This window comes from Cajanus cajan, chromosome 1 (genome assembly GCF_000230855.2).
Source record: "Cajanus cajan strain Asha chromosome 1, NIPB_CcT2T_4, whole genome shotgun sequence".
Lineage (NCBI taxonomy): Eukaryota > Viridiplantae > Streptophyta > Magnoliopsida > Fabales > Fabaceae > Cajanus > Cajanus cajan.
The window spans coordinates 22,501,071-22,521,038 of NC_138517.1; the positions used below are offsets into that span (position 1 = coordinate 22,501,071).

A 19,968-nucleotide genomic window follows, 5' to 3' on the forward strand; every position below is an offset into this window, starting at 1 on the left:
GTTGAGAGACCTTTTGGGTAATGTCTAAAAGCAAATTCGTGAGAACTTGGACCTAAAGTAGACAATATCTCACTAATGTGAAGACATGTATTTATGCGTAAAATCCCTCCTCGGTGCACAACATATATATATATATATATATATATATATATATATATATATATATATATTTTGACAAAAGAAAACCATTTTTATGTACATTGCAATTACCATGCCATTGAATGTTTTGGCACTCATGAGACATTAATTTAGTTCCCATATTCCAAATTAAACATATTTGCCATGGAAATAAAACGATCTTAAAAGAGAATGTTTTTATTATTTGTATCTTCCCTGGCTAATTGTGGAAGAAAACTAGCATTTAGATATTGTTTTAAGCCACTTTTAAAAATTCAAGAATACTAATAATTTTATTGTTTCGGCACGCTGAAAAAACCTAACATTGATTAACATTCGAGATAAAAGAAAGTTTATAAACACCTTTTCTTTAACTCATCAAGATAAAACCACGTGCCATCAAGCACTAAAACAGGTGACCCTAACAATGCGCACTTATCACCATCTTTTGAATAAGATATACAGTATTCTTCTCGACAGTAATCTCTCTTTGTTGTCAAGAACTACAGAAAAACAAAATTCTTTTAAAGTAACGCAAAATTTTACCCGGAAAAGGTTCAGAAATTTTTTATGTAAGGCACTGTTTATATTCATTTGGTGAAGTGTTTTTTTTGTTCTTCTAGCCATTGGTCACCGCGCTGGTAAATATGCAACTCAACTATCAGTAATCTAATTATTATATCTACGATATAATACAATTCACACAAAATCTGGGTGAACATCATCTTCTACTGTTTCACTAGCCATGGCCTCTAAGATGCTGTTGTTTCATGGACCTGATTGGTCCAAGTCAAAGCCTCTCTTCCATCCAAGCTCTAAATTTTCATTGTCCTCAGTTAAGTAATTGTTCCATTTGGAGGCTGCCCTGTTGTTGCTTGTTTTGCATTTTTGAGTCCTCTGATTATCTGCTGTCATGTAATTATTTCTATGTGGATTGATTTCAGTCGATGATGTAACTCTGCGTTGATCAATAATTGGCTCGTCTGCATCAATATGAATCCACATACATGATATAATATCATTATTAATGTATTCAATACATTTAGAAAATAAAATTTTTACTATATTTTCTGCTCATATGCATTAGAAAGATATATGTAATTTTAAAAGTAAAAAATTTTGATGAAAATTTATTTTATCTTTATTGAGATTCACTCTAATCCTTATCCACCTGCATTGAAAACCACTCCAGTACTAAAACCACATTCTATTGCAACGGATTCAACGAGTGCCAAAATTGGTTGTCTTATCACTCAATTAAGACTTATAGCTTATGATATTTTAAGTAGCAAATAATGGTCCTAATGCTATATATTAACATGATTAAATGCATATGGTGATTTGACATTTGTGAAGCTCAAGTAGATAAAGCTCAAAAACAAAGTAACAAGGCAATAATTTTCTCATCAACAAATTGCAATACATAAAATATGTTGTTTTGTATGCTGTGATTTGTGAAGTATCAAAACAAATTGAAATATAAAAACACATAAATGAAGGAATATGCACCTTGAGCGTTATAGGAAAGAGGCATTTTGAAAAGCTTGTCACTTCCTGCAGTGGAATCTTCTGCCACTCTGCGTTTCTTGAACATACCTTTCTGCAACTCAGTCACAACCAGTGGCTCAAAATCATCTCCTGTTCAATTCAATCCGTCCCAAATTCATCAAAATCGAGCTAAAATACACACCATGACGAACCAAAACCCAGTTAATCCACAATTATTAAAATAAATTATATCTACCACCAACACTATTACAATGATCAACACACTAGTAACTTTTCCCTCTTCTCCACACAACGATTATGATTATCCCTATTGAATAAATTAAAACCACTAAATATCCCTTTATCTACAATGATATATGGTACTCTCTATTTATTTTTTTTCCTTTACCGTGCGAAGCTGCCTAGCTTATTTAACAATCCATGTAGTCACTCGCCAAAATTTAACCATTATGATATCACACATTAATATGACGGCAAAGGATGGTTGATTTACTTAGTTAACAACTGATCTTCATTCAGAAACTTCATTAACCACTTTTAGTGGTTTCACTCATTCTTTTTTATCAACTTAAATACAAAATCTTACTTAAGAAGATAGATGGTAATTTAATTGAAATATAATAAGAATATGATTTATTTACCTTTTTTATCCATATAGTTTTATAAACTTTAACTTTTAGTTACTATAATTAAAAACATTTCATAAATATTTCTATTTCATTTTAGGCTTTGTCGTCTATTTTTATAGAAATTAAAAATGAAAATTTATGCAACTATAAAGACTAAAATAAAAAATTTATACTTTCAATCATTCTTTTTTATCAACTTAAATACAAAACCTCACTTAAGAAGATAGATGGTAATTTAATTGAAATATAATAAAAATATGAATTATTTACCTTTTTATCCATATAATTTTATAAAGTTTAACTTTTAGTTACTATAGTTAAAAACATTTCATTTTAGTATCTGTAAATATCATTTCTATTTCTTTTTAGGCTTTATTGTCTATTTTTATAGAAATTAAAAAAAAAAAGAAAATATATGACTAAATTAAAAATTTATGCAATTATAAAAACTAAAAGAGATAGATTGTGCGACTATATGGGGTAAAAGAAAAAATAAATGATATATGCAGAAACTAAAATGAAAATATTTTAATTATTAGATAATTAAACCTAAAAATTCAACAACATTAAAGTTTTTTACGTTATTATTTCATTATAAATTATGGAAGACATGATTATTAATTTTTATAATATTATTTTAAAATTAAAATTATTCCTAATTAGTTTAACGGTTTAGAAATCTTCAGATTAATAATACATAAAAGAAAAATCAAGCTGTAGTGTTTTTTGTTTTAAATCTCTATAGTATATTTTCATAAGGTTTTAGGTCTAAAAATAAATAAAATATAAATAAAGACTAACCATCATCAATATGATCCTGTTGTTGTTCCTCTCGGTCGAGGTACGCGGACCAATCGCTCCTCTTCTGCTTGCGGTCGACCTCGCCGTGGTGGTGTTCCGGCGGCGGATCTAGGGTTCCGGCGAGGGGCGAATCTCCGTCGTCGAAGGATTTGCGGGACATGTTGAAGTCCTGAACGAACTTGCGAAGGTCCTTGGCCATTAATCCCTGGGCGAAGACTCTGCGTACGGATTGTTTCTGGTTGCAGATCGCGCAACTCCATTTGTTGCTGCTTTTCTTCTTCTGCTTCACCTGAACGGAGTGGCGCGTAAATGGGATTAGAATGATGAGAGAGAAAGAGAGAGAGAGAGAGAGAGAGAGAGTACCTGCATGGTGGAGCATTGGCTGCATTGGAGAGCGATGAAGAGCGTGGTGGAGGAGGATGACATTGGAATGAGTGTTGTGTGTGTTTGAAGATGCAAAATGTTTGGGAAATTTGTTAAATTGGGGAATGTTTTGCGTTTGCCGCCCAATTTTGAAATGTGGAGACTTGCCTTGGAGTTGGAGGTAGGGATGTTATTCAGAAGTTCCTTGTTTTTGGATAAATATTCGCTCTATTTTTATATTTTTGTGAATATTTGTTAAGTAAGTATTTATTTATTTTTTAAATATTTATAGATATTTATAAATATTTGTAAATATTTATTTTAAAAATATATATAATTTTTAAATGATATTTTAATGATAATTTTTATTTATTATAATAATCTTTAAAAATTATAATTTAAAAATTAAAATTAAAATTATTTAAATATTATACATAATTTTATTAATTAGGATTTTTTAATTTTAAAATTAAATTTAATTATTAAAATAATTTAATCGCATAAGTTTAAACAAATTTAATAAACTAAAATAATTTAATTCCATAAGTCTAAAATAAAAGTTAAAAAAATTATTATATTTCAATCTCACAAATTTAAATAAAAAAATTAAATAATATCATATTTTTATAGAATTTAACAAAGAAATTTAGGATTATATTTAATTAGAATTTCGATGAATTTTAAAAGATTTTTTTATTATAAAACTTTTTTTGGTATTCAATCAAAATTTTTTAATATAAAAAAATTAAGTAATATTTAATCAAAACAATTAAGAATTTTTAAGAATTCGTCAAAATTTGATAATATTTAATTAAGATAATTATAAATTTCTAGGAGTCCATCAAATCTAGTTGTATTCAATTAAGATTTTCTTTACTTGAAAAATTATATTGATATTAAAAAATAAAGATATTTCAATGAATTATTTTGCATACTAGATTTTGAGATATCTTTTTAGTATAATTTATATGTAATTCATTCATCAAACAATTTTACCAAAATCCTTAAAATTTCACATGATTTTTTTCCTCCTATTTCTACTCTCTTTTTTCTCTCTTTTTCTTAAAACTTTTCTCTTATTTTTCTTATTTCTCTCTCATATTCTTTTTTTTTCTCATTCTCTCTCTCTCTCTCTCCATTCTTGCTTCTCTGTCTTTTTTTCTTTTTCCTATCTCATTTTCTCATTTTTTATTTATTTATTCCTCTCATTTATCTTTTTTATTATTATTATTATTCTTCTTACTTTTTTTTTTTTTTTTTTTTTCCATCTCACTATTTTTTCCTCTCTTCTTCTTGCCTTTCTTTCTCCTCTCTCTTTCTCACAAGCTAAACTTATATTAGAATCTAGAATTACATAATTTTTTTTCACAAAGCATGTTGTTCAAATAAATTTCTAATTGAAATAGTGGATGAATCTTCATTTTCAATATTATTAGTTAATAAATACTATAATTTTAAACATATTATTCAAACTCAAATGCATAAAAGAGAATATGTCAATGCATCGAGGACTAGTATAACTTCATATTTGTGAAGACATGTTAGTTAGAAAGACATTAAAGTCAATTATTTGTCAAAAGATAAAGATAAATATTTATCAAAAGATAGAAAAATTGTATTGCTTTTACTTTTCTTTATTATTTATATTATTTTTTTTATTAAATATTGTTGTATTGCAAATCCATGATTTCCTTTGAAATCCTTTAAAATCTTATAATATAAATTCATCAAAAATATATTAAAATCTAAATTACAAAGTCTTGATTAAAATCCAAGTTTTAAAAGTCTTTTAAAAAAATATTTAAAATCATGACATTTTTACAAAGTCTTTTAAAATCTACAATGAAGGGTTCAACTCTTCTAAGGTGAAAGGTGCACTTTAAAGGATAAAATACTCTCACTGTTGATTAAAAAATAAATAATTTAGAATTGTAATAAATCAAATACATGTATAATAAAATCAATTATAATATTTATTATTAATTTTTAATAAATAATTATTATTGTACTCTATTCTCTCTAGAGTGAAATCTCCTCACTTTAGAGAAACTCACTCCATAAAGGATTAGAAAGCATAAAAGCTAATTATAACAACTTAAAAATCAACTTTACAAATAACAAATAAGACACCAATTTTTCATTAAATTTCATTTCAACTCTCACAGCTCAACATCAACATCCTGAGTAACTTCCAACCGAACAACAAAACATCAACTCAAATCACTCAACTTAAAAATCAACCTTACAAATAACAACTCAAACACCAAATTTTCATTAAACTCCATTTCAACTCTCATAGCTCAACATCAACATCCTGAGTAACTTCCAACCGAACAACAAAACATCAACTCAAAATCACTCAATAACTTAAGTTCAACAAAAGCATACATATCATTATACATGCACAACTTGGCAAGTTAAAACTACACAAATGAACAACAACTCTATGCATCATCACACATTTTATCAACTCTAAAGATATCTTGCAACATGATAAGAAATCTAAGTGACTTAACCCTATTGAATTTACAACAAATATAACCTTTCATCTCTAGGACATAACAACACACTTTTTGAATAACAATTGTAAGCAACTTAGGATTAGGGTCGGTTTTGACATTTCGTGGACCATGGACGAAACAATAAGTATGGACCCTTATATATAAAAAATTTGAAATGTAAACATTTATTATATAAAAATAGATACATGATTTAATTAATGCTTAATATATCTAGTTTATGAATTTTTTTTTGAGAATTTTTAATCAGGTTTTAAACTATTTTTTTTATAATTTGGTCTTTTATCTTTTTATAGTCTCCATGATTATAAATTTGTTTATGATCTGTGATATTTAATTTGACAAAATATTTTTTATTTCCTTATACTCAGACAATTATGTTATATTATTATCCAATGTCATAATTCATGTGTATTAAGTTTTACACTCCATTAGTTAAAATTTTCTACTATTCTATTATTGTTATGATTAAAGAGACTGAAAATTTTTATAAGTAGATTAAAATCCGTTAGACAGGTATGGTGATATATGAGATAATAATTTGATGTAACTATGACTAAATTACAAAAAATAATGAATAACTCAATTATAAATTTTTTTAGTTTAATTAGAAACTTAAACAATGTATTAAACTTTTGATAAAAAATAACATGTTTTATTATATTAAAAAATCTAAGTAGATATACTACATTTTTTTTATTCAATTTACTTTCATATTATCATTTATTATAAAAGTATTATATAAATAACTTTAAGGACCAAAAGTAATGTTTCTCCAAATTAAAGGGACAAAAATAAATTGAGAAGCTGGAACCAAACTTGAAAATTTTTACAGGGATTAAAAACATATTTTACCCTTTTATGAATGTAATGCATAAAAAATTAACAATAAATATAACAAATAATTAAATATATAAAAGATGATAATCTTAATTTAATTTTAAAAATAATATAAAAATTATAACATAATTGTATAGTTTGAAAACAATGGGCCTCTCTAGGTCATGGGTCCTAGGTGGTTGCCCCTGCAAACAAGGTCTAAGGTCAACTCACTACTACAATTTGAATAATCTAAGTCGCTCAATCTAAGACTGTTTACTAAAAAATGATAAAGAAGAAGACACAGTGACATTTTTGTAAATAAAATGAATCTAATCTACTACGGTTTAGACAATAACCGTAGTAGAATAACTTAGACGCACATATCTATGACGGTTTATTGTAAAATCGACTTAGATGATAACTGATCTACGATGATTTTTGTGTAAAACTGACTTAGATGGAGACCCAAAATTATCACACGCACGTTTTCTCTCATTTCATGCACGCCTTTCAATCTACCACCTACAACCTCGTTGTCTCTCTCAGTTCTCTCTCATTTGCTCTTAACGTCTCAACCTCATCGTCTCTCTCAGTTGCTCTCAACGTCTCAACCTCGTCGTATCTCTCAACAACCTCTCAACGACAACCTTGTGAGAACTCTTAACCTCTCGTGCATAACCTCTCACTGAAGTGATGGTGGCCAGAGGTGTTTCAAACACAACAGGGTCGAAGAAATGAGTGATGCCAAAGGTGTTTCCCTTTGCAGTTGTGAGGGAACGAAAAGGTACTTCATTCATGGCTCGTTTGGAGATAGATTGGGCATTAGGGTTTATATATTCATGGTTCATTTTTTTTATAGGAGCATAATAATGCGTGAAAAATTTGAAGAGCTTTGTGAAGACATTTGGGAAAAATCATTTTCATCTGTAAAAGAGGTGGTTGAGCATTCTGGGTTGTCATTCACATGTATACTTCTAAGACGGTTTTAATAAAACCAACTTAGATGAACACATACATCTAAGTCAGTTTTTACATAACTAATGTAGATATGTTCATTCATCTAAGTTGCCTTCATCTAAGTCGGTTTTAGAACCGATGTAGAAATGGAATAATAACCGACTTAGAATACAATCCTTCTAGTATTGACTCTACTTAGGATGATTTATCAAATGTCGCCACTTAGATTGGAAAGGTTCAGTACTACTGTCAGGAATAAAACAACTCATGTGTGAGCCTACCATAGCATTGACATGCATTAAAAACATCTAGTCCTTTTTTTAAATTTTCAGTCATGTTCTTGAGTCTTCTTACTTGTCAAAATTGTTGTGCTAGAGTGGGTCATCACCTTACCATATTTTCATGATCCATTTTTCTTTCTTCATGTGTTAATTCATGCCATCTTCATCCTTGTGAATCATCTTGGTGTTTTAGGCATCTTTGCCTAAGTTCTACCATTTTCTTTTTAAGTTTGAGTTGCTGGAAATTTTGGGTTGCATGTGAAACATTGATGATATGATATATTTTGTTTTTTAATCCATTCGGTTTTGTCATTAACTTGTCTCTTTTGAACCCACCTTGAAAGAATTCCAAGTATTCATGCTTTAACCTTGAAATGATAAAAAAAATGACATGCATACCACTTGTTTGATGAAATGGTCGTGAGTCTCTGGTGCGCTTTAGAGGGTCAATCATGCATGCTAATTAGTCCTAGCATGTTCTAAATCACTTAATTTCTCATGTGTGATTAATTTCTTTACACATCATTTATTCAAAAATTTTGGCCATCTTCGAATATTTCCTTGTGCACTTGATATGCCTACATGTTGTTTGATGATTTGAGTGTGAAAATGAATTTTATGTGCATATTTTTGCTGCTGGACATTGCACATTGTCGCAACCCGAAAATTTCTGATCTTCTGACCTATGATTTAGACATCCTTTTAAAAATCTCATTAATTAAGGAATGCCCGGACGCTAGACTAATCCTTAATCAATGATTTTGAAAATAGGTTCTTAGGAGTCGCCACCAATGTTTTACTCAAAACATTGGAAAAAGAAAAGGTTTTTTTTAAAAATCCAATAATGGCCTTGATACCAGAATTGGGTTCGGGGGTCAGTTACGTGTAAGGAAGGTATTAAGCACCCCTACAACGCCCTTAATCGGTACCCTATGATGAAGTTAACATTATAAGAAATTATAATATAAATATTAAATCCCATTTTATTGATGACTATTTACATGCTTAAAATTTAAATTATACGACTAACCCTAAAATATCTACATGATTGCGTTTGTTATAAATAAAAGATGGAGATAAAGATGAGAAATAAAATATAGAAGAAGATTGATTGAAATACCTCTTGAACGAGCTCTATTGAATCTTCAAATATGGAGAAGGTGCTTTATGGCAACCTTTCACACTACAATATGCCTTACAAATCTCAAGAAATACAATAGGAGGGGGAGAGAGAGAAATTTTGAGCTCTAAGGAGTTTTGAACGAAATTTTTGGAGTCCTGAGAACTGTGCCCGAACTGTCTATTTATGGGCATCAGAAGGGTGCCAGAACGACCCTTTCCAAAATCGGAACGGCCCGTTCTGGATCTGACCGTTATGTGTTAATTGTGTATATTGGAACGGTCTGTTCTGAAATCGGAACGGCCCGTTCCAGAAGTGCGTTTAACACATAATTGCTATGCTGGAACGGCCCGTTCCAAATTAAGATTTGAGGCTTTTTTTTGTCACTTGGAACGGCCCGTTCCAATTTGGGAACGACCCGTTCCAAATGTAGGTTTTAGCCTTTTTTAAGAGCTTGGAACGGCCCATTTCAATTTTGGAACGTCCCGTTCTGGCTTAGGAACAGACCGTTCTAGCCTATTATTTTTAGGCCTTTTGCCTGGTTTGGAATGGCCCGTTCCAGACTAGGTTTTTAGGCCTTTTTTGTGGCTTGGAACGGCCCGTTCTGATTTTGGAACAGCCCATTACGGGCCACTAAAACTAATTTATTTGGGCTTTAGGCCTTCTGATGTCTTATCCTGTTGTTTGCATGCTTCGGGAGCTTCCTCCCTTCATAATAGAGGTCCATTTCCTTGTTTATATGCCCCCGGACGAAATTAGGTATCTACAGCTGCCCCTCTTTACTTGTCCTTTGGGATAGTAATGTGTTACTTTTCCAAAGGCAAGTAAAGACGTAGACATTTCGTCCGGGTCTTCTCTTTATCTCTTTGGTGCTTCTGCGTTGTTTCCCTTGGATAGGTGTATTTGCTTGTATCCTCACCCTTTAGAGTAGTTGAGCATTTGGTTGCGTACTCTATTGGGTAACAAGGTTGACAAACTGTACACCTGATCTTCAGTCTTCAAGTAGAAGCTCTATTGTTTCTCTTGTGATAGTGAGGTGAAAACTCAGATCTTCACTATTGTTTTGACAATAGATACCTTCGCGTTGTTTCCTTTAGGTAGACGGTGTTCCCTATATCCTTGCCCTTGGAGCAACTGAGTGCTGGGTTGTATGCTCTGTTGGGTGTCAAGGATGGTAAACTGAAACATCTAGGCTTCAAGATCCATGTGAATGCCCCATGTCGCTTGTTGTGTCTGAATCTTCTCCTTTACTTCAATAGTGTAGATGTCCCCCACACCATTTCCTTCGGGTAGATGGTGTTTACCTGTATCCTTGTCCCTAAGAGCAGCTGAGTATTGGTTTATATGCTCTGTCGGGTGATAAGGATGGTAAACTTGTACCATCTAGGCTTCTGGCTTTGATGTTGATGCATCCTACTGCTTCTCCTTGCTTCATGATAGTGTGTTCCTTTATTTGTAGCTTGTTAAAGAGGGAGTATATTCTGAGCTCAGCCTCTCCAGGCTGGACTAATATTTAGGGCTTCAGCCGACCCACTACTAGTTTTGGGGTCTAGTAACTCTTACCGATCTTGTACTAGTTTTGGTGATCCAGCAACCCTTACCGATCTTGTACTAGTTTTAGGGATCTAGCAACCCTTACCGATCTTGTACTAGTTTTAGGGATCTAGCAACCCTTACCAATCTTGTACTAGATGTCTTCTTGTGGGTGTTATGGGATGAAAGACTACCCCTAAGTGAATGGGCAGGAGATGTTTGATGTGCCCCTATGTTGGTGGCCAGAGATAGATGGATGACAGAGATTTTAGTGTTGCCCCTGCCATGTGAATATTGTGATGCCTCTCTAGGTGCCTTCATTATGGGATGTTTGGTAAAAGTTTGGTGTTGTTCTTGTCAAGGTAAGTATTGTAATGCCTCTCCAGGCGTATGCTTGTGGTAGGTTTTTTTTTGAATTTTATATCTTTGTTTAGCTTCGGCTTTTTCATGTTTGAAGCTTTCCTTTTTCTGCTATTTTTCTAAATGCTTCGGCTTTTTCCACATGTATGAAGCTTGCCTTTTCCTCATGTTGTTTTTGCTTTTTTATTGTCATCATTAGTGGAGGGATCTATTCCCATGATGTTATTTGCTGAATCTTTATTGATGACTATTATTTTGGAAGTCACTCCTGGCTTTGGTTAGGAAGTCATTCCTGGCCTTGGTATTCTCTTAGATCATCCTTCATTCGGTTGAGGAGTAGGGGACGATGGCCTTTTCATGCTTATAGACTTGCTTATTCTTCCTCTTTCCGTTCTATCCCGTCTTGCTATTGACGGGTCTTTCTTCTTTGGGTGGCTATATGAAACCACTTGTATGGAATGCCCTTGTTGGGGCTATGCTTTTTTGACATGATCTTGGCTCTTAAGGCACTGTCTAGCTGTTGATCTTTTTTGTGAGTGCTTCGACCTCTTGATTCCTTCGACAAGTGATGGATAGATACACACAAAGAATGCAATAATGCAAAAGAAAATACGAAGCAGGAATGTATTGGATTTTTTTCAATTTTTTTTTTTGAACTTATATCCTTTTGTGCACACTTGTTCCATATGCATGTTATGCAATGATGCTTCTATGCTAATGCTTAAAATGCAAATTTATTTTTACTTTCAAGAAATTAATCTATGCGTATTGATCAATGACATGGATTGTTAGCCTTTAGCCTTGTCAAATTCAGTGTTTCTTATTGAACCTAAGGTTTGTGTAGTTCAGCCCTTTCGCTTGTACCGGAAATGATATGTTAGCCCTTAGATCAGGTGTACCTAGACTCTGTTCTAGGACACCTCCATCTTCTCCTTGTGAGTTTTCACTGTGTATCTCTCAAATTTATCTTAATGCCATATAGGTCAAGAGGAAAGAGAGGAAGAGGATATATATATATTTTTTGTAAAAGTTTTGGTAGAAAAAATGGTTTATAGAAGAATGGCTGGCCGAGGTAGGCTAGTAGTTTAGGCTGATGAACAAGCACATTCAAAGTGAGGAAATCATTTTCCGCGTTAGCTTATTATTTCCTTCAAAGTTAAGCGATGACTTGGGATTGCATATTCATTAAATGATCTTCTCGAGCCGCCTTTCGGTTTTCAGCTCGGGATGCTGCTTTGTCCTAACTTTTGCCTAGGTTACTTGAGATGTGTTCCCTAGCGGACATTTTCTTTTGATCTTCACTTTTGCCTAGGCTACCCTTTTTGTTTGTGAGTCTCCTAGCGGACCTTGCCCTAATTTTTGCGCAACCCCCTTAGTGGGTTTCCTTCCAGGCTTTTGTCTTTGCAGCATTTGTGATCATCTTTCATTCCTTCAATAAAAGGGGTGCCCCTTGCACTGATTTCGCTTGGACTTTTATCCACAAGTCATGCCAAATTTGATTGATCTTTATGTGTTCCTTATTGCGTATTAAGCCATTGTTTCTAATGACGTCTTTATTTCAAATGTACTTGTTCATTTAAGGTTTGTTAATAAGGCTTAGAGCAGATAAAAGGGAGAAGATAAATGAAGTAGAAAAGTGTATGACATTAAAATAGAATTTTCAATTTACACGTGCCCATTAATGTAGCTTAAGGGCCCGGGCATGCCCCAAGTTCGTGATTCGTACACAAAGAAAAAAAGAAGGAGGTTGCCCCTTAGAGAGGCCTAGGTTGTCTGACTGTAGGGCTAGTCCTACACTTGCTTGGATGTGGCACTTCAGAAGATCTCGTGTAGAGGGAGGTCCTTTGACTTCTTCTCTCATGAAGGTGTTGTCAACCCATATCTTGAGACTTTCCTAAGAAGTAGGAATGGGTAGAAGCGATGATAGTAGAGCTTTCCATGGAGTCTTGCTTCTCAAGAGGAACATTCAAGCTATCTCTCGATTTTCAGCTTGAACAAACATTGCTTTTTTTCCTAGAATGCCCTTTGCGGGTTTTCATTCTAGTAGTTTCTTAACAAGCAATGTTTCTCTCTTGTTGAAATCATCTTTCAAGAAAGCTCTATCCATTTTGCCTTAGTGTTTTGAGGGATTCGTCCTCCTCAAGTTCTCTTTATTTGCTTGCAACTCGTTAAGAGTGTGGATCCATCCATTCTTATTCGTTTCTCATATTCTACTTGGATTTCACAGTTGCACAACACGACTTTATCTTCTTTAGGCAGGAGTTGGCGTCTTGAAAACTCTTTATGTATATGGCTTATATCCCATTACTTTCGACTAATGCACATAGGTTAATCTTCCTTTTTATTCTCATTTATTCTTTTACAAGGAGGGATTTGTTCTAAATGAATGTAATGCAGAATGTAGAGAAAGTTGAAAAAAATAAATATCTCATTAATTTTTTTATCTGTGAATGCTCAAATAGATTTTGACAGTATTAAACGAGAATCTATATTAGGTTCTAATAAGACTTACTTTAACAAACATATCAAAGCAAGGGCCCAACCATAGTATTTTTTAAAAATTGTTTTGGACTTTTCTTTATGGCGCAGATACTATCGTATATTAGAGCATTCACTTTTCTTAACTTGCTATACATACGGCAACCTAATGCTCCTTAGCTAATAAAATAAAATGAGTGAAATTAATGAGCTAATCTAGAATGCATGTCATTTTTTTTTGCCTAATCTTTATCATGTTTCTATTATCTAAAGGGGAATGATGCATGGTAAAGATGAGATTTATTTTATTGATTTTTTTTACAAAAAGGAAACTACCTATATGATGTTAATGGGATGACCTAAGAATGTACAAAAGGGGTATATATTTCTTTATTTTTTTTTAATATTTTTATTATCAGTTTGCTTGTTTTAAAAAAATTAATCCACTCTTATTAGAACAAATAATGCAAACAAATGCACACACACATGCTCAATCAACATACACCCGTAAACAGTCACGTTTAAATCCTTGGTCTGTGGTCCCTACAAGAAAAGTGCATTGTATAGGACAGTTCTAATCTCACTGGTCTTAAGATCCCCAAGGTGCCCCCATTATAGGGACCCAGTATCTCTATCGCCGTCACCTGGCAAACTCTAAGGTCTGTCGCAGTATTTTGGGCTAGAGTAACCGGTTATCACCTTGAGTGTGATTTTCGACAAGGCTCATAGGCTCCAAGGCCAAACTTGGGTCGGTCTTACGTCAACCACTCCTTATGTTTAATACCCTCATGCCCCCGGGTGTGGGGGGGAACTATTGTGTGGAAAGGTTTGTGTGCAATTTATTTCAAACATATGCGAAATTTAAACAGGCAAACAGATATTAAAGCCAAACGAATAAAGCAAACAAAGTAAAGGGGAAAAATATTTAAATTAATATTTTTATTTTATTAACTTCATCAATTAAATGGGCCTGACCCTCTTTAAATGTCCCTAGTGGAGTCGCTATTTGTCGCAATCTGAAAATTTCTGATCTTGCGACCTATGGTTTTGACATCCTTTTAAAAATCTCATCAATTAAGGAATGTCCGGACGCCAGACTAATCCTTAATCAATGGTTTTGAAAATAGGTTCTTAGGAGTCGCCACCAATGTTTTACTCAAAATATTGGAAAAAGAAAAGGTTTTTTTTAAAATCCAATAATGGCCTTGATACCAGAATTGGGTTCGGGGGTCGGTTACGTGTAAGGAAGGTTTTAAGCACCCCTATAACGCCCTTAATCGATACCCTATGATGAAGTTAACATTAGAGCATCTACAATGGGAGTTACTTATAAGCAACTCCCAATCACTTTAAATGGGTCCTACTGTGCCACGTCACTCATAAGCAACTCATACTATATTTTTATAATTTTTGCTCCAATGGAAATTGCTTATAAGCACTCCTACTTTTTACAACTTATACTACACTTTTTGACACCTCACACTACATTTTATAAAATTTGGTACAGTTAATAAGAGCTAAGCAACGTTGCTTGCTGAAGCTCCGTTGCTAAAAAATAAGCAACTTTCTATGCCAGCTAGGACTACTCCAATGGGAAGTGCTTCTAAGCACTGGAGCTTATTTTTAAGGGACAGCATAAGCACCTCCCGTTGGAGGTGCTCTTATAAGCAATAATAATATAAATATTAAATCCCCTTTTATTGATGACTATTTACATGCTTAAAATTTAAATTATACGACTAATCCTAAAATATCTACATGATTGTGTTTGTTATAAATAAAAGATGAAGATAAAGATGAGAAATAAAATATAGTAGAAGATTGATTGAAATACCTCTTGAACGAGCTCTATTGAATCTTCAAATATGGAGAAGGTGCTTTATGACAACCTTTCACACTACAATATGCCTTACAAATTTCAAGAGATACAATAGGAGGGAGAGAGATAGAGAAATTTCGAACTCTAAGGAGTCTTGGATAAAATTTTTGGGGTCTTGAGAACTGTGCCCGAGCTGTCTATTTATAGGCATCAGAAGGGTGCCAGAACGGCCCGTTCCAAAATCAGAATGGCCCATTCTGGATCTGACCGTTATGTGTTAATTGCATATATTGGAACGACCCGTTCTGAAATCGGAACGGCCTGTTCCAAAGGTGCATTTAACACATAATTGTTATGCTGGAACGACCCGTTCCAAATTAAGATTTGAGGCTTTTTTTGTCACTTGGAACAGCCCGTTCCAATTTTGGAACGACCCGTTTCAATTTTGAAACGTCCCGTTCTGGCTTAGGAACGACCCGTTCCAGCCTATTATTTTTAGGCCTTTTGCCTGGTTTGGAACGGCCCGTTCTAGTTTTGGAACGGCCCATTCCAGACTAGGTTTTTAGGCCTTTTTTGTGGCTTGGAACACCCGTTCCGATTTTGGAACAGCCCGTTCTGGGCCACTAAAACCAATTTATTTGGGCTTTAAGCCTTCTGATGTCCTATCTTGTTGTTTGCATGCTTCGGGAGCTCTTTCCCTTCATAACAGAGGTCCATTTCCTTGTTTGTATGCCCCTGGACGAAATTGGGTGTCTACACACATTAAAATTTTTAAAAATCACTTAAGTTATTGTCTCATTAAGCCATCACAAGATATTAAAAGGATACTCCTAAAATTTTGCTAATTCATTTTTTGGACACAAGTGTAAAACCCAAGCAAAGGAAGAACTTTAATATAAAAAAAAAAGGAAAAGTGGCTGGACATTGTTCTAAAGAAAAAAAATGAGTCATAAACAAGTGAAAAGCAACAAAAGAATTAAAAACAAGTAAAAAGGGAACCTTTGCTAGACTTGTGAATTTTGGGACCAAAATTTTCCTATCTTAGCAATGGAGTTATTCTTGGACCTTTGAACAAAAATTGTATGGTTGTATAAAACCTTTTATCAAACATATTAAGTGCATTATTCATTTTAGACCTATTTGATTGAATTCCATTCTAGTGCCATTTTATGACTTAATCTTTTGAGTGTTTGCCTTTATTTAATGTGCCTTAATTTTAGTTTTATGTCTTCTTTCTACTCTTAAGTTTGTCTCATCAATTCCACTTGAGTTTAGCCTTTTTTTTAATTGTGATTTTTTAGTTTTTCTTCCTTGGCCTCTTGTACTCTTGGGTTTTGGTCTCTTCTTGACCTATGTGAGGAAAGCTTCTAAACACCACACACTCTCTTGGTGAATTGAGTGGAGGGGCTGTCCAAATTGAGTTCAAGGTGCTTTGGAGGATTACACCAAATCAAAGAGTGCATACACCATTGAAAGGCTAACCTTGGGTGTTCATTGTGAAGGGGGTGGAGAATTGAAGACTTGAAGACTTGCAAATTTTCTTTCCTACTTGCTTCTTTTTGTTCAATTCTCGGCCTTTTGTGTTTTTTGCCTTTCTATTCATTCATTTTGGTTTGTAAATGGCCTTTTTAAACCTCTTAGTCTTAGGGTAATTTGAGTAGTGCTTGTGGGAGTGGCTTGAATACCACCAAGGTCACTTCAAGTTCCCACCCTAGGGAATCCGACTAGCACATGCTTTAATTGCCTTATTGCATGCTTTATGGCTTTGGTAGTATAATTGCTTAGGTTCTTTATTCTTCCTTGCTTTGTTTTATAAGGCTACAAGTTGCCTACTAGGGGGCCGTGCACACACATAAGTATTGTGAAATTTTTTTTGTGAGAAAAGTGCGAAAAGGCTTAGTGATTCTTACTTGAAAATGTTTGGTTTTTAAGTGATTCCTTGTAGTCCACCTCCCTTGATAGTTCAATTTGTACACTAAGGCCTTTTCATACCAATCTTACACCTTGAAAACCTTTTGTGAAAATCTTTTCATCACTCACTCTTTGCGAAAACCTTTTTTGCCAACCTTTTTGAAACATATTTGTGAAAACCTTTTCTTGATTAAAGATGAGTGATCATTCTAGTGTACATGGTCATAATTCTTGTAGTACTAGACCTAGTGTTAGAGAAGAACTTAGAGAATTAAAAGAGTATTTGAGAAAAAAGGAGGAGGAAAATATAAAAAGAGAGGAAAAACTTAGAAAAAGAGAATGCTAGAAATAATGAGGAAATAAGACAACTACTTGCAAGGTTAGTTGTCGGAGGGGAGGCTAGTGGATTAAACCCTAGATTTCCCTCACCTAAGTCCTCAAAGGGCAAGGGGGTTAGAATACCTTCAAGTATTCATGAGGAGGAAGGGCATCACACCCAACCTCCAAGTGATAACTTCTATAATAGTCATCACAATGATGATTACTATCAAAGACCCCCAAGGCAACCATGACATAAGGAGTCTTCCAATAAGGAACCCAACATCACTCTTCCCCCATTCCATGGCAAAGACAACGTTAAAACCTATTTAGATTGGGAAATGAAAGCTGAACAACTTTTTTCTTACCATGGAGTGAGTGAAGAAAAGAAGGTTTCTTTGGCAACCCTTAGCTTCCAAGGGCATGCCATGTATTGGTGGACCTCCTTAGAAAAAGAAAGGAGAATAAATCAAGAGCCCCTAATCCAATATTGGAATGAGCTCCGTAGTGCCTTGAGAAGGAGACATATTCCTCCATACTATGACCGAGAACTCATGGATAAACTTCAAAGATTAAAACAATGGTCATGTAGTGTGGAAGAATATAGACAATCTATGGAGTTGCTAATGATGAGGGCTGGGATTAGGGAGGAAGAGAGGACCACAATCTCTAGATTTCAAAGTGGTCTTAATCTTGAGATAAGAGACAAAGTTGAACTTTTTCCTTATAGAGATTTGAATGAATTTATTCAACTTTTCTCAAGGGTGGAGCATCAACTAAAAAGAAAATCTTTTCAAAAAGACTCCACTCCCTCTTATTCTAAGAGTTTTAAGAAAGAGGGCCACTCTTCCCAACCTTTTCCCAAAGAAGAAAAAGAAAAGGAAAAAGATAAAGAAAAAGAAAAATCATCTTTCAAAGCACCTTCCAAAGAATCTAAGTCAAGTGACATCAAGTGCTTCAAGTGTCTTGGAAGAACACATATTGCTTCTCAATGTCCTACAAAGAAAACTATGATTTTAAAAGCCCAAGATTACTATAATAGCCTTGATGAAGCTACTTCATCTTCCTCTAGTAGTGAAGAAGAAGCCATAGATTCCGAGGAAGAAATCTTACCTTATGAAGGAGACTTACTATTGGTTAGAAGGCTTCTTAACAATCAACCAAGTGAAATTGACCAATCTCAAAGAGAGAACTTGTTTCACACAAAATGCAAAGTTTTAGAAAACACTTGTTCTCTCATTGTAGATAGCGGGTCTAGTTCAAATTGTTGTAGTACTAGGTTGGTTAATAAGTTAGCCCTTAACTACAAAACCTCATCCTAAACCTTACAAAATGCAATGGATCAATGAGGAAAGAGGTATTGTAGTTAATCAACAAGCAAGCATACCAATCTCCATTGGTAAATATAAAAAAGAAGTTTTGTGTGACATAATACCATTGGAGGCTAGTCATGTCTTTCTTGGGAGGCCATGGCAATTTGACAAGAAAACAATCCATGATGGCCTCACAAATAAAATAAGTTTCCAACACTTGGGTAAGAAATTTGTGTGGTGTCCTCTATCACCTTTTCAAATGAGTGAGGACCAACTCAAATTGAAAGCCAAGAAAGATGAAGAGGAGAAAAGCAAAAACAAAAACAAAAACAAAAACAAAAGAATTCTCTTTTTGGAGAGAAAGAAGGGCTAGGTTCAAGAAAACCTTAACCCTTGTGCCATCCTCATTCTTTTGGTGCCAAAGAAAGATGGCAATAGAGGATGAGCACCGTTTATGAAAGCCATCATTAAATAAAGTTTAGGCATCCAATCCCTAAGATAGATGATTTGATGAATGAATTGCATGGGGTCACCAAATTTTTTTAAATTTTCCTATGTGCTTGGTTAGTGATGCCTTTTGGCTTCCCCAATGCCCCTAACGCTTTCATTCATCTAAATCATGTACTTAAGGATTGTGTAAGTAAGTTTTAGTATTTTATTTCACTAATTGTGGTCTCACATCTTTTGAAGGGACCAATGGAATGGATGAGCTTAAAGATTTAAGGTCAAATCCTTCCCAAGAAGGAGGAAATGATGGAGGACCATCCTTGGAGCTTCATGTGGGACCCATCAATAGGTCCATGGCTAGGAGATTGGAAGAGGATAGGGGAGCTAACACCCCTAGAGGCATGCTTCTTATGGTTAAAGAATATTGATCTTTCTCCTAAGCTTTGTTAGTGTACTGTCCGTACTGCAAGGCCAAGCTCCCAGCTCGGCGTTACAGCACAAGATGACCTCGGGCACGCACTACGCAACGTTAGCTCGGCATTTAAGCAGATCATAACTGATCTCAAGGTATCTCGCTCCAGTTGAGATCCACTATCTGATCTTATCATATCTTATCTCAGGCCCAAGGCCCAAAGCAACCCTAATTCACACTAAGGTACGTGCATTACTTA

At 33.8% G+C, this 19,968-nt stretch overlaps 1 protein-coding gene across 2 annotated transcripts; it reads right to left on the minus strand.

Annotated features, from left to right (window-relative positions):
• Window positions 1–841: 841 nt before the first annotated feature.
• On the minus strand, window positions 842–3,614 carry LOC109804539 (uncharacterized). Of its 2 annotated transcripts, none has more exons than XM_020366389.3 (4): window positions 3,420–3,614; window positions 3,057–3,345; window positions 1,627–1,755; window positions 842–1,075 (listed from the first exon to the last, which is right to left on the minus strand). In XM_020366389.3, the coding sequence occupies exons 1-4, from the start codon at window positions 3,480–3,482 to the stop codon at window positions 1,029–1,031; spliced, it is 528 nt and encodes a 175-aa protein (XP_020221978.1). In that variant the 5' UTR covers window positions 3,483–3,614; the 3' UTR covers window positions 842–1,028. The 2 variants fall into 2 exon arrangements, with proteins under 2 accessions (XP_020221978.1, XP_020221977.1); XM_020366388.3 differs by having other exon boundaries at window positions 842–1,100; window positions 3,420–3,601.
• Window positions 3,615–19,968: the final 16,354 nt, after the last annotated feature.

What these genes read in the sequence shown, in the direction of transcription:
- LOC109804539 (XM_020366388.3), bottom strand. Translation starts at nt 3,482, where the DNA reads ATGTCATCCTCCTCCACCACGCTCTTCATCGCTCTCCAATGCAGCCAA. An exon ending in GCCAATGCTCCACCATGCAG is followed by an intron (nt 3,346 to 3,419) that starts GTACTCTCTCTC and finishes CACTCCGTTCAG; the next exon opens with GTGAAGCAGAAGAAGAAAAG. An exon ending in ACAGGATCATATTGATGATG is followed by an intron (nt 1,756 to 3,056) that starts GTTAGTCTTTAT and finishes TGAATTGAACAG; the next exon opens with GAGATGATTTTGAGCCACTG.